Below are 15,563 nucleotides of genomic sequence, written 5' to 3'. Positions count from 1 at the left end.
TTATTTAAGCATTTTGTTTATAATAGGTTTGGTTTGATTTTCCTTCTTTAGGTGCATAGATGTATTAGCCACTTTGTCTATTTCTAAAATAAAAAAGGTATTTTAATATTTCTTAATTTTTTGAGGGTAGGGAAAATGTGAAATGCAGGTAAATATACCGCCATAAAGACTCTTCTGATTTGCTGGCTGCGTGAGCGGAAGCGCGCGCACAGGGCGCGCCTCTTACGCAGGTGTGTCGGAGTTTGACGGTGAGTTTGGAGGGATTTGGTTCAGCGTCTGAAAGCTGTTCACTGCATTGATGTTTCCAAGTGTTTTCAAACAATAACCTGTTTTCCAGGAGCTCTGGTCGGCGATGAATAAAGCCCACAAGCATGGAAGAGGTAAATCCGAAAGCTTTAAGAGAAAAAAATTTTTTATTTTGGTATAATTTCTGGGATATCAAAACCACAATTAACCTGCCTAATCTACGTAAGAGGATTAGGGCCACTGGGAAAAAAAAAAAAGTTAACTGATTTTTAAGGTTGTTTTTTTTTCTTCAGTATAATATGAGAAAAAAACTCTGATTCTGAATTTTTTTCTGAATTCTGACCTTTTTCCCATATTAAACTGAAATATTTAAAAATCTGTTAACTTTTTATTATTCAGTGGCCCTAAGCCTCTTCTGTATTAACCTGTTCTAATTGAGTTTAACTAATACTGAGAATCCCATACATTATAATTGTTTGGTTACTAGGGTTCTAAAACAATAATGGATGCATTTTCCAGACACTGTTTTTATTAATGATTTTTTTTTTAAGTAGCTAAATATAGTGAATATATATATATATATATATATATATATATATATATAGTTCTCAGTGGCCAAAAATGTCCAACTGAAAATGCAGATCTGATTTAACATTAATCTTTACGCAAAAATATAAATTTCCTTTATTTTAGTTTTTATATTTATAGTGCTACTTTATTGTATAGATTTGTCTACATTTCATGTGGTAATATGGGAAGTGTGCTTTTACGTTAAAATTTTTATTTTATATTTTTTTTTTATTATTATTATTGTAGGTTAAATGATTATCCTATTTAAAATGTCTTTTTAAAAATCTGGCATTAAGTTTGTTTGTGCTTTTCCTCATTTTAAAATGCAAAATAAACAACAAAATAAGCAATATTGATGCATCCATGTTTTCACTAATTTCAGAACTCATTTCAAAACTCAATGATAAAATATTTAAATATGGGGAAATGTATAAAATATTTTTTCTACAGATTTTAAGAAACAAATAAATGTTTATTCAACCTCCAGCTATAATTTTTTTGTGTCTGAACATTTAAAACATCTCTAAAATGTTTTAAATGGGACTAAACTGTTTAAGTGAAAAAACTTCTGTAAGATTTTGATTTTAGCTCGTCAACTTTTCAAATTATTTAAGCTTAAATTCTATGCTGTGGTAATTTAGAATCCTGAATTTTCCAACTTTATGTAAGTAACGTAGAAAATGTCATAAACTACAAATCATAAACTTTTCACTTAAGAATCATGCTTCTTATCTAGAGCTTATTAACTCTTATTTCTTATTTCAATTTGTTATCTGTAGTTTTAGCTACCCTTTTTTTTTTCGGGACAGGGAAAATTTGAGTTTCAAACCGCCAACCTTTGCAGAAGCTCAAAGAACCAAACGCTCTCCTCTCTAAACAAAAGACCTGCTCCTGTGACTTTAGACTTGAATATGAGATAAATAAGAAGCTTTCTTCTCATGGTGTAGAAAGTACAATGTTTTTTGTTTTTTTTTGTCAGACTCTCATTTAACAACAATTTATGTTATTATAAAATCCAAAAGTAATTTTTCCTGCATTTCACAAAAAAAAAACAGCTAAAAGAGCAGAACTTTCCCCTGTTGAAATAACCTACAACTTAAAGGTCTATATACTGGGAACTTAATCATTAATTTCAAAAACGACAACTACGTTGGTTTTCTGAACTGTCTAAAATAAGTTTCCCTACAGTTAACTCTTACTTTTTCAATTTTATGCAACAAAATATATTTTCTACACAAAAAGCAAATTTTTTTGTTTGTTTTTTGTATTTTCACAGTGTGGTAAGTTACAAGTATGGCTTTAATAATTCAACATCAGCCAAACAGAAACAAAATGTCAATAATCATCTCTTTCCTAACTATTTCCCTTTTTTTTCTTTTTGAAAGGAAGGTCAAATTAACTTCAAAGCAATAAGGGCAAAATTTCAGGAGGAGGGTTTCTTGGCTCATTCAAAAAACGGTCGACCAGCAGTTGCTGAAAAACCCAAACTCCTTCAACCGCATTTAGGACACTCCAGCTCTATGGTCAGCGGTACTGCCATGGCTGTGGAAAACCAGACTCCCGAGGTTCCCCGTGTCCTCTTCAGGGATGGGCATTGGTCATCCGGAGGCAGGCGGCCCATTCCCTTTCCACCTCACCCTAGGCCGACATCTCCTTCATCACAGCTTGCAAATGGAGAAAACTCATCGAAGCATTCCTTCAAAGACCGACACATGCCTCCTATGCTCCCTGTCCTCACTGTTAAAGATCATAAGGTGGATCCACCTGCAGGAAAGGAGCACAAACTGGAATCAGAGACAGAAAGAGGAGTTTTCCCACATGCTAAGATCAAGAAAAAGGGTTTGTTGCTTCCTTTCAAATCAGCCAAGGCATCCAAGCACTCAGCCGATAATGGAGATGATCCCACATATGACGATTTAAGCTACAGGCCTGGTAGTGCTACCAGTGAATTGTGCACGAAGGAAAAACGGATCACCGAAGAACAGGGTTCCCTCCAAAGTGATCCCTCTGATTACAGTCCTGAATCCGCCGTCACCTCTCCTCCACCAGCAACCTACCCTGATTCTGAAAACAGGATTCTGAGCACACTGGAGAAGGCCAAAAAAAAGCTTTCGAGGCGTCAGATTATGATTCCCTCTAAACCCAAAAGTTTGCCCTCACCTGACTACAGCTGTAGAGGGAAGACCTTCCCTTTGTCTCCAAGGAATCCCGACGGCGTCGGTTCAGATGTCCTCCTAGCTCCACCCGTATGCCTTCCACACTTTGCCTGTATTTCCGCTCGACCTTTCTTCAAAGCAAACAACTCCGCTCGTAGTATGTTATTCATATGAAATATTTCATTCTGATTTTTTTAATTTGATGTGGGTATTTGAATAACTTGCCATGTATGTTTTTCTTCTTCCAAAGAGCCAACTTTAGAGAAACTTCTTGTAGTGAAACCCGAACAACTGCCACTGAGGTCTGTTGAAGCTTGTTCCCCCCAGATTCCCTTAAAGAAGCAGCTACCTGAGATGTGGACACTTGGAGCCGCTCCAGTAAAGCCAACCAGACCTCCAACAGTTGATCTGAGCTCTTACCATCCAGGCCAATTTAAAGGTAAAACCTGCTGTATTTGACTTCAGAGCCAGTGTGGTCTTCTTTACCTCACTCTAAGCCTTGTCCTAACCTCTGTGGATCTCAAAAGTCTTCTTTTAGCTAAATAAATTTCTTTTAATTTCTCTTTTTTTTTCTAGAAGTATCACCTGTTTGGTGCCAAACACCAAAAAACGAGGAATTCTCTGTGCTGGATGCTCCGGATTTTCCAGACTTTGAGACTTCAGAGTTGGAAACACCAGAGGGCGAACCCGTTGACGTGGCTGCATTAGAAATTGAAGCCTTAAACATAGTTGTTGGTAATCTTACAACACCCCTCAGATTTGAGGTTCCAGATTATGTGGCTCCAGACTGTGCCTCGTCAGTTTGGGATCCAGTAGAGACCAATAGGAGCCATGTGGACCAAGATCTAAACCTTGGCAGCCCACACATAATACCCCTTGATCCAGCAAGCTTTCCTGAACCAGTAAACCTACCAGAGTTTCCAGAGCTGCCTCTACCAGAGCCCCCGTCCTACAGCGAAGAGGCAGCTGTAGATGCGAATCTCAATTCTGGCTTTGCTGCGTCTGATGTGGGTGCTGCTGAGAAACTGTCTATCCAAGAGGAACCTGAGCTTGTAGACCATCCAGCATCAGGCTATGAAACTCAAACCCAACCAAGGTACTGTAGGAACCTGGAACAAATGGGTCATGTTCATATGCAGCTGCAGGTTATTATTCACACATCTGGATCGTTTGTTTTCTAGCAAACCTCACCAGAACAGCTACTATGAAACGTGTGATAACCTTTATGAAGATGTTGAGATCAAGAAGCTCCTTGAAAGCCAGATATCGGCGAAACAAAAAAGCAGACTGAAGAGTTAAGTTTGTCTGTTTTTTTTTCTTTGTTTAATATTAAAAGCTGCTACAGTATTGGTGTAATTTAATTATCTCCTTTCCTCCAGATCCATACGCTAACAGGAACTCAAAGGTAAGCTATCTTGACCTTTTATTAATGTAAAATACTGATGCAATTGGATACATTTAAATTGCATCAGTGAAGTTATTCATACATCCTAATGATCTCTATTTTGTTTCTGATCAAAACGACATATTTTTGAATAAATAAGAGAGATTCTGTGTGAAAAACCAACAGAAAGAAGTGGATGTCTGTGAGATTGATTCATTCATTTTGATGGTGTTAAAAGTTTCTCAGGGAGGCTGAAGAATGGACCACACTGCAACATTTTATAATTCTCAGATGATTATTTTTAGACACCACAATTGATCATAAAAAAATGGGGATAGAGCAGTTTTGGTTGTACAGCGTGTTCAAACAAATCAGAGCACAGACACTCAGAACATAAAGGTATCAGACAGGAAATCTCACCGAACATCTAGAGATGCATACATCTATATATGCGAATTAAAAGTTTATACTGTTTTTGCTGCTGAAGGGTCTGTGTACAGATTAGAGTCCCACAGTAAACCTTACGCAAGAGGTAGAAAATCATTATTTTACTTGTGTATGGGTAAAAAAGTTAATTATCAGCTCAACATTTTAAAGCTGAAGTCTGTAAGTTTTTAAAAATCACTTTTTTGTCATATTGGCTAAAACTGTCCCTATGCCCAGACAGCAGTACATGTAATATGTAACCTGTGGAAAAAAACTGCTTCAATTGGTCCCGCCTACTGCCTGTATTGCAATCTAAAAAGAATATTTCGGGACGAGACAAAACAACCAATCACAGCCAGAGGAGCGTCTGATGGAGTGTCAATCACAGCTCACACATGCTGAATCCCGCCCCCTGCCGCTGCAGTCAGCAGGACGCACGTGGAAGTCATGGCGGAGCGACAGCCATCAGCGAAAGAGAAACTGCCCTTACTGCCTCTGCCGACAACTGCTTACACGGCAAAGACTTCAAAAAAGAAGATGTCAATGGAAGAGCTGCCGCGTACGCTGCTTGGACGCTTCTGGTCGCATGCGGTAGCCGTGCAGATGCTGTGAGAGGGGTGGAGCTTGGAGGTGGGGCATGAGTGAAGCAGAGAGGGTGGGGGAGTGGCGTGAAACCTGTTTTTCTTCAAATTTTCAGTCGAAGTCTGCTCTCTTCTCAATGTAACAGACTGCAGCTTTAATGAGCAAATTCTTCAAGTACGATAAGATGTTTTGTTTTTTTTATTATGTAGCCTACACTGCATTGAAAACATGACGCCACAAAGAATAGAATAACGAATCTAGGCAATCAATATGTTGCCCTCTTGATCTTCCAACCTCTAGGAAAGAGAAAATCTGGGCAGAAATCTGCTCGATTATCTTATGTGAATCTCCCTTCCAGTTTAAATCTCTTTCAGCTTTAAACAGGCATCAATCACACAACCTGTAGTAATGCTGTACAATGTATATAAAATATTTTTATATTGCATATGAGGATTTGAACTGTTTTAACTGGTGGTTAATATATTCAAAATTTTATGATTTTTTTGTTTTCCATGCAAGTGAACTATTTAGTCTGGTGGACAGAATCTCACAGCAGCAGAGCCTCCATCCAGAAATATGACAGAGAGCCTAAATGCTAAAGCTCACAAAGTGGAGGAACAAGGGATGGGAAAAGTAGAAACAAGTGTATGGTGCAATTGTGCTATGTACCAATATTACTCCTGTCCCAATATTCTGTAAAGTAGTTCAGATCTACCTGCCTTGTATTTAGCTCCATCCATCTTCCCATCGTCTCCAACCTTTTCCCCGAAAAGTTTCCCTGCTGCATGATCCTAGCACTGTTGGATGGATGCTGATGTGTAGTGTCAATTTTAGATTTTTTTTCTTATTGCAGCATATTTTTTCAAACATTTGCTGTTTCCCCTTCAAACATGGTGGCGAATTATCCATATATTATATATATGTAATGACGGTTGTTCTTAACCTCTTTCCAGCAAAGGTCCGCTTTATCAAGGGCATGATAACTTGTTTTCCTGCAAAAAGTTCCTCCCTTTTCAGTGCATCTCCATAATATTTGCTTTTTCATAAACCCGAGACATACCAGCATTGTTTATATTTACTGCTTGTTAGAATGCAACCATTTTAATTAGAGGTCTATTACATTTTTTTTTTCTTTCACACTTTTGTATTGCTTGTCTAAAAGTGTATAAAATCCATAAGTTATGAGTTATGTTGCTCTGATGCCATATATGGAAAATGTTCTGATGGGAATGTTTTCAGTATGGGGGGGGCTACATGCATGTTAACTCCTGTGCTCGTTTCCAGAAGGGGGAAGCATGTCTTCACAAACGGCCGCGGCATCCATGGTATGTGTACGCTTGATTTAAAAAAAAAATATTTTTTTGGGTTCATCTAATCTTATTTATAAGTAGATAGCTTTTTTTTTTTTATGTTTCCCAGACATTTTATTTAACACAGGACGTTGCAAAGCGATCTTGAGAACTGCAGCTCGCCCATCCCACCTGTTGTCATGTGTTTTTGGTATTAAAGAGAATGACACTTTTCTTTTTTTCTTTTCTTTTTTTTAGGCAAAACACGAGCCCCAACACTGCAGATCATAAAGACCAGAGGAAGAGGGAGAAACAGCGACTTGAAAAGGAGAGAAAGGAGCAAAAAGAGAGGGAGAAGAAAGAAAATGAAATGAAAAAAAAGTTCAAAGTAAGGAATACAATTCTGGAAAAGCTTCTTTGAAACCTTCTTTATTTGAATGAAAAAACAAAACAACTTTGAACATCTGGATGAATATAGATTTATTTAAAACTCTAAGCGGTGATATATTTTATTTCCTTGCCGTCTGTGAAGGTGACCGGGCAGGAGGAGGCGATGTACCACGCTAAGGTCACCGGGGCCAGTAAAGTCCGGAAGAACGACCTGCCGGTGAAAAGCGGGGACACGGTCAGCATAATCCGAACCACCAACTGCCCTAAAGGCAAATGGTTGGCTCGGGATTCCAACAACAAGTGTAGGTTAAATCCTTTTATTTTTGAATGAATAATCCACTTGCATTATGTGTTGAGGTAATGAGCTTGTGCCATACAGTAGCATAAATATCTTTCCTTCTCTTTGATTTAAGCCGAATTTACCACATTGTCTGTATCTGTTGCCCCCCCTCTACATCGTAGACGGTTATATTTCAGTGATGAATGTTGAGCTGAATATCAAGGACATGCTGGAACTCGGCAAAAAGGCTCAAGCAGCTGGACGAGGAGCCTATGTGGAGCCTGACACCATCAGCATCGGAAGCAGGTACTTCAAAAAAAGATTAATAGTATCAAAACTCCATATGTGAAATAAGCCATGACATTTTTGGTTTCTGTTTTCCAGATCCTCCAACCCCCCTCTTCTGACAAGCAGCTGTAAGTGTCCAAAGCCTCTGTGTGAGTCCTTTTCAACCTGTCTGTTACATTTCAATCATTCACTTGGTAAAAAACACGGAATGGTCCAGAAAAGGTTTGCACTTGTTGATGGACAAAGCATCAAGTCAGTCGCTCGCCATCTGCTTTAAAGCTGTGTTATTTTACTGCTGAGGAGGAATTCAGTGCAAGCTAAGGCTGCTAAACATCTCTCATCAGCAGACATGCTGACTTTAATCACTGCAGTTTGTTTTTCTGCAGTCACAGATGACAGCGAGGAGTGGGCCTGTGAGGATGAAGTTCTTTCAGCATCCTATGAAAGCCAGTAAGATATTTATTGTTGCTAGTCAGCCCCATAAAACCCTTTGTGATGTCCTATAGTCAAATTTTTGTTTTCCTTTTGTCTTTCATGTGCAAATAGTCGTTTCTCCACTTTTTTTACTGCAGGATTGCTCAGCAGACAGTTTCAGAGCCAGAAATATGTAAGTATATGATTATTTTGATGAAATACTAAATCCAGTCCTCCTATTTAAAGGAAAGGATAGACTCTCTGTTATGTTTGAGCATTCGGTTGAAGTGATTGTGCTTGAATCCGGAGGCTGCGTCCTCCGAAGGCCAGATTAGTCAGCTGATACGACATAGTGCGTTGCCGGGGCCTGTTAGGATGCAAAGACTGCTTCGTAAGCGGCCGACAAATGCAACCTTCTTTTCTAGATAAAAAGGAGAGGACCGCTGTATCGTCCTAAGTCTTGGGTGTTTCCTGTTTATGTATTAGATCATAAAAAGTAACGTCACTTTGCCTAGTAACTAGGTGCTTTGATTGTGCAGTTATTTTTGGGAGAAATTACTATAACTAGTGACTTTTTTTTTTTTTTTTTATAACCTTTCCAACACTGCCTCTAACCTAGTTTTTTAAGCCACACTTACACTGTATGATTTTTTTTTTATTTTTTTTTTTGCCCTTTTCAGGCCGATTCTTCAGTCGTGTGAAAATGTTTTGATCAGGCCGTCAGCCTGATCGTGCGTCATGTAGTGTACGGGGGTAACGAGGGCCGATCAGCCTCTCATGACGCACCTCCTGATTAGGAATCGTAAGGTCGGGAGAAAATCAAACGTTTGAAATTCAGTCGGCCGTCGTAAGGTCACATCAGAGCGTCGGGCGTCACAGGTTGACAACAGGCATCGTTAGCTGTGAACATTAAAACCCTGTGATTTTGTTGTACATTTTGAGTTGCATCTGTGTGCAACGTTTGAAAAAATTGTACATTGTATGCCCGGCTTTATGCAGTAATTATGTTGACTTTTATCCTGACAAAAAGGTATCTCTGCTTCTGCTAAAACATTAGAATTTATACCTTAGAGCATCGTACCATGGTTGGGAAAAACTGTCCAACATTCATTACATTTAACAACCTTGGTATTTTTAGGGTTGAACAAGTATAATTATTATAAGTATAAGTATGATTATTTCTAATAATGATTAGTTTAAACTGACCTTTTTGCTTGAGTCCTGCTAGCTTTGGATGGCTTACCTCTTTCCTCTGTCTCATACATGTCTCCTTTGTGTTGTGACTTTATCAGCATGCGTTCATGTGGAAGGACAGCATACCCTCAGTGACAGTAACCTGGAAGACCAGCACACACAGTAAGTCCCAAATACACCCCGCAACAGCTGAGAAAGCAGAGCTTTTTATGCAACTTACGGGTTAACAGTTAAGGCTTTAGAGAAGGGATCCATCCATATAAACTCACTGGTCCTTATATGGTCATGTGGACGCTGGTCTCTATCTCCAGCCCAGTGACTGCTGAAGACAGGCATCAACAGGAAACCACAATTTAGGGAGAGCAGATATATTAACAGTCATGTTTTTGGAAAGAAGAAACTGGAGTACCCAGTGAGAACCCACACATGTGTGCGGAGAACATGCAAACTTTATGGGGGAAGAACAAAGGTCTGGATTTGAACCCAGGACCACCTTCCTGAAAGGCAACAGTGCCTTAAAAAGTAAATATACGTCTATGTTGATTGTATTACAACTTAAAGTTTAGTGTTCTGCACTATTAATGGAAAATGCAAAGAAAAAGTAGACAATAATTGTGAAGTGGAAGAACAATGAAACACCGTTCTTATTTTTTATTTTTTTTATCAAGATTTAGGGTATTGACATGTATCCTAATGCCTCTGTACTCTGACACTCCTAGAACATTTCCACAGGCTTCAAACATTAGCTAATTAGTCAAAGCAGAACCTCTGTTATACAGAAGTTATGTGAAGAACATCAGAGGCCAAACGGCAGAGTGAAGCCATGGAAACAGCAGTTTAAGGAGCAGCTGCAGATATCCATAGATTAGGTAGGAGAATCTACTGAGAGGACAATCACTAGTTATGCACACCACTAATCTGGCCTTTGTGGAACAGTGGCAAGGGCAAAATAAGGATAAAGATGGCCACAGGCTATGTTGGGGACAAAGGAAACATGGGGAAGAAGATGCCCTGATTAGAGGAGGTTGAAGATATATTAGTAGCATTGATATTAAAGCTGGTTGTGGCAGCACAGTCCTGTAGGACATAAGAGTTGAATCTAAATTTAAATACTTGACAAGAATTACGAACTGAAGTTCCCAGACTCTCTGTCCAGTCTGGGTGAACTTGAAATGAAATGGAATTTCTACTTTTGGTCAAACTGAGAAGGAAAAATACTGTAAATTACATAGAAAATCAAACCCATAGGCAACTGTATGGAGTGATGTTTTTTTAATTATTATTTTTGCAAGCAAAGAACGAGTTCTGTAAATTTAAATTTGGAAAAAAAAAATGCCATTCAGAAATTAAACTTAGAAAAACTTTTTATTCACACACAGAACTTCTTAAATTCTCTTCAAATCAGGCACAATAAAGATGCTCAATGACCAAACAACACTGTTACCAACATCCATGGAAACCAATAGAAATGTTTTCACTCCTCACTCCAGGGGAAAACCCAACACCCGAAGTGAAGAGGATGTGATCTATGAAATGAAATTTGAAGAAAAAATAAGTTTGAAATATTTTGATACGATAGCATTTTGGAAAAAACTATAACATAGAAAAAAATCTGAAAAGTGTAAAAAATAAGAATAAAAAAAATGAAAAAGTAAAATAATTTGAAAAATAAAATCTGAGATAACAGCAGTTACTTAAAACATTTTTTTTTTTCGATTTTTATCTCGGGTTAGTTTTTTTTTTTTCTTATAATTTACAAATTATTTTCTTTGTTTGCAACAATAATGGAAAAAATCATTCCATACAACATATAGTTATTTCTTAAAAAACAATTGAACATGGTTCAAAAGATGATGTCTAGAATGCTGGGAGATTAGTTTTCTAATAATTGAAATGTTAACTCTAGAAAATAAACATAAATATACCATGAAAACATCTCACTTAAGAAATGTATTAAAAAATAAACAATTGCAAATTCTCCCAGGTGTGGTTTGTGGGGTTCATGATCTGGATCCTCAGACGCTGTAGAAAGGAGATGGGCTGTGTGGTTTGGAACTAGCAGCATGTCTTCTCTTCGCTGTTTGCAGATGATTTGGTTCTAAAAGCATCTTCAGACCTTGACGTTCATTTTGCGATGGGGTGGTTTGCAGCAGAGTGTAAAAAGGCAATTGGAAAGTATTAGTCAGCTCCTCTAAGTCTGAGGACCTGATTTTCAATTGGAAAAAGGGAGTGGCTCCCTCCAGGCTGGGCTCACCCCCTACCTCAAGTGGAGGAGTAAGAATTATCTTGGTGGTATGTCGTTCTTAAGCGATGATAGGATGGAGTTTAAGATTGATGGACTGACTGGAGCCTCATCTGCTGTGAAGTAGGCAACAAGTGTTCCAACCCTAACCCCAAATCCTGGATCCAAACCAGAAAAGCTGATAAAGGATGCATTTTATCTGAAATCAGTTTTGTCTTGGTGTAAATCGACAATTTAAACCCGCAAACTCAAAGAAAGGAGATACATTTAACAGCTCGGCATTAGCTGAAACAAAGAATCTGCACCTGAATTTTCCTTAAAGAAACTGCTGTTGGAAAAACAAAAAATTCTAGTGAATGTTGGATTTTTGGTTAAAAATATTGAAATTAAATTGAAAATACGAATATTGTAGTTTCAAAAATTAAAGGAACAAATGTAAAGAATACTTTTTTTGTTTTGTTTTAGATCATAAACAAATTAAATTATATTTAAAAAGACATATAAACAAAGTGCTGCTTGTTCACGTTTCTGGACCAGAGCTGGCTACTAGTCGTATTTTTGTGCCATGGGGGAGAGATGTTTGGGGCTCTGCTCAAAGAAGATTTAAGACAAAATTTTAAACCTTTGGCTGTAGACATTTCTGGAAAAACAGGGCCCGTCATCCATATTCTCAGCATAGTTATCATAAGGCACGGAGGGGAACATGAGGATACAAAATAAAACAAATTGCCCGAAGTTTTCTTATGGACTTATGTTTTTATTGCCAATATCATTCTGATTCCTTCTCCTGACATGATTTCTTAATGTTTCTTTCTTCTACTTATCTCATGTCCGCCAAATCAAGTTTTTGCATGATTACAAATTCCTCTCTGTATCTAGACACTTTAGCATTATCAAGTGTTAAAAAGGCGGCCGGTCAATAAAACCTTTCATGAACAAAGAGCACACTTCAGTTACACTGATTATTTTGCAGCTTTAGGCATTTTGCTCACTTTAAATTTATATTTCCCTATACACCCAAAATGAGAAATGCTTTGCATTCGATTTTAAATTTAGTATTTTTAAAACAAATCCCAAATGGGGACTTCGCTTGTTTGTTTCTAACAGGAAAATCAAAGAACCAATAGATAACCAGTGCCTTAAAGTCGTAGGGAAGCAGCTGTTCCAACCGTTGCATTTCTGAATTCTCCCGAGTGGTGCACGACTTTACCCATGTGAATGTGATTGGTCGTTTATCAAGGGGGCGGGAGGAAGGTTCACAAGCCTTTTTGGTTGTGGCTGGTTTGTCGGAAGCACCTTGCTAACCAGTTAGCAACTTAGTGCCAGTAGGTTCCCAATGGGAAATTCCATTTGGACCAAGTAGCACTAAATTGGTGACTTAGAAACGGCACTGTCAAGGAACACTATGGACAGCGTAAATATGCAAGAGAAGGAGAGTTTTGTCCCAGAGGTCGTGGGTGAGTGTCCTCTGTCATACATTTTTTATTTAGAGTAGGAAAGTGGGGACGAATTTGTTGTGGAAGAGGACGCCAGGGCGGCAGAAGCTTGGTTTGGTGTCGAAGGCTTACAACTCTACATGTCTGACCCCTTGCCTCGCAACGCTGGCAGTTCTGTTAGCTCTACACCTGCAGAAGACACAGACCTCCATCCCCGTAAACAGTGGGAAGAAATTCAGTCGTAAAGCAGATGATTCTTATTTCAACCGTTGCGTATATTAGCTGCGACATATGAATGAAGATGCTTTGACAGATGACCGTTGATATATGATTGGCCCAATTTAGGTGTACAAGCTGACATATAACTAACTGGCCTGCATAAATAGCAAAAAAAATAAACAGATTTTAAGATAGGAGTTGTTGTTTTTTTAAATAGAAATGTTCTAACTTTTGGTACAATATGGTCTGAAAAGTTATGGAGAGGATCCAGTGCACACATTTGTTCCTCCCGTCCAGCAGGTCAAAAAGATGCAACTCAGAACTATGTCCCTGCTTTTTACAGGACCGGCCAAGAAGCTCTGCAGAAACTGGCCTTGCTGTTTCAACAAAGCAATGATGAGTTTGGTGATGGAGGAGCAGCTTCTATCAAGTACAGTTCCTCTTACACAGCTCTGCCAACAGTACGCAGTGTCTCCTTCTGCTTTTAACGTTTGCTTCTTCTCTCTGTGTCTTGTTTAAAGTTCGGACACGTCAAGTAAGTTGACAGTTTAATGTTGACCCTGACTCTGTTGACGTCACAGCCTCTCTCTCTCTCTCACTGATAATGGGGAAGCTAAAAGAAGGGCACTCACAGATCACCTTGGGGGCCTCTACAGTCTAAACACCACTTGGTGACTTCTGGCGTAATGGAAAACAAACTGGCCTTTTTATCTCCAGTAACTCGGAGACAAGCCGGTTTTGCATATTTTCCAGACAGCAGTTCAAAGTTGATGTGACGTGTATCTGCTTGTCTTTATCTAGGCTTGTTGTGTGCGGTTGAGGAGCCTCCGTACCCGTAAGTCTTGTTTCCGTCTAATCAGAGGGAGAAGCTGGGCTCTCTTTGATCACTGTTTGTGCTAGCCGAGCGGAGAAGCCTACTCGCTGTACTTAAAGCATCCTTCATCCAAGCTAATGCATCCTGTTTGGGTTTTTTTTTCTGTTGCAGCGAACAGCAGATTGACTTCACAGAGGTGGAGTTCCTCCCTCCTCCTCCTCTGTACGCCGACACCACCTGATCTACGGGAGCTGCAGGACGGCCTTTCCATAATTAACATTAGATGAACTTTGGTATCTCTTTGATTTAACTTAGCCAGAATTGCAATTTTCACCAGAGGTTTTCACTCACTTTCCATCACTTTTTAATTTTCTTTAGATTCTATAAACTGATGATAAACACAGTTATTGCACAGGAGTGGGTAGAAATAAACAGTTTTTTTATGTATGTCTTTATTTTTTGCAGCTGCTTTAAGTGTTAAAGATTTTTCTTTCAGTTTCTGTTTCCTTGTTACATCAAATAAAGACATTCTTTCTCATTTGGAAACAGTTTTTTTTTTAATGGGAAAAAAGTGCTTTCTCTGTCATTATTAATTCAAAGTGGGAGTAAGTATTCAATCCTACTCTGGAACTTCAAAAACACAAAGGCTGTCTTAACCCTCTGGCTGACTAAACTCTGTGAAATCCCCTCATGATGATGCTGTGTTTTCTCTAGCCAGGGACAGAGCTAGATTGGGGGGCAATCTATGGCCACCCCTACCATTTATTTCTCTCTAATACAGATGGTGGCAACAGTAATACTCTCAAGTGGGATATAAAAAAAAAAAAAATTTCGTATATTAAGAATGACTTGACAACAAAAACAATGTGGCTTATTATGAACATCAATATACTAACATTAAAGAGAAGTACAGAATATAAGCAGAAATACATTTGGTTTTTTATGGAGTAAAGAGAAAAAGAAGTGTTTTGGAAATCAATTAGGAGTCTTCAGTGAAATAACTATTTTATGTAGATATTAGTAATCTTAAATATTGATTTTATGCAGAATGGTTACTGATAAAAGTAGGTAAGTAATGACATGGAAAAAGCTCAAACCTGTGTCAAGTAACCAAGTACAAATACTTCGTTACTGTACTTAACTACACTTTTTAGGTATCTATGCTTTACTCCATGACTTATTTTTCTTCCTACTTCTGACTTCTACTCATTACATTTTCACACAAGTATCTCTACTTTCTATTCCTTAAATTTTTAAAACAAACGTTACTCATTACTCTTGGCTTCAGTTTAATGTTTACAAATATTTATTTACCGTCATGTGCGCCATCCACATCTAGTGAAAACTAGTGTAATTGGATGAGTCATAGAACACAGTCATCAGTTAGATATTCCTCAAATTTATGACGCCAAAGGAAATAATCAGAAGCAAGCAGGTGTTCTTTAAACTGCAAACTTGAATTGTCTATGCCATGCTGTAATGTTGGATTCAGAAAAAGATGCTAAAAAGGTCGGACACAGGTCAATCGGGAGATGGAGACCAACAAGACCTCCCTCATCCTTGGCCCTACCTCAAAGAATTTTTCAAAGTACTCAAAAAATTGAGCTGTCAATTCACATAGTGGCATCTGGCT

At 38.3% G+C, this 15,563-nt stretch overlaps 1 protein-coding gene across 1 annotated transcript; it reads left to right on the top strand.

Annotated features, from left to right (window-relative positions):
- The first annotated feature begins 272 nt into the window (after nt 1–272).
- Nucleotides 273–14,406, top strand: si:ch211-188c16.1 (uncharacterized protein LOC562677 homolog). The gene is made up of 17 exons (XM_038278916.1): nt 273–380; nt 2,202–3,129; nt 3,223–3,411; nt 3,549–4,068; nt 4,154–4,265; nt 4,309–4,377; nt 6,649–6,689; nt 6,912–7,041; nt 7,186–7,345; nt 7,506–7,629; nt 7,708–7,760; nt 7,998–8,061; nt 8,184–8,218; nt 9,318–9,381; nt 13,460–13,577; nt 13,918–13,951; nt 14,102–14,406. Exons 1-17 carry the CDS (start codon nt 372–374, stop codon nt 14,215–14,217), a joined length of 2,766 nt encoding a protein of 921 aa, XP_038134844.1. The 5' UTR covers nt 273–371; the 3' UTR covers nt 14,218–14,406.
- The last annotated feature ends 1,157 nt before the right edge of the window (nt 14,407–15,563 follow it).

Source organism: Cyprinodon tularosa, unplaced genomic scaffold (assembly GCF_016077235.1).
Source record: "Cyprinodon tularosa strain WSP-4 unplaced genomic scaffold, ASM1607723v1 ctg145, whole genome shotgun sequence".
NCBI lineage: Eukaryota > Metazoa > Chordata > Actinopteri > Cyprinodontiformes > Cyprinodontidae > Cyprinodon > Cyprinodon tularosa.
This window is presented reverse-complemented; position numbering and strand designations above follow the sequence as displayed.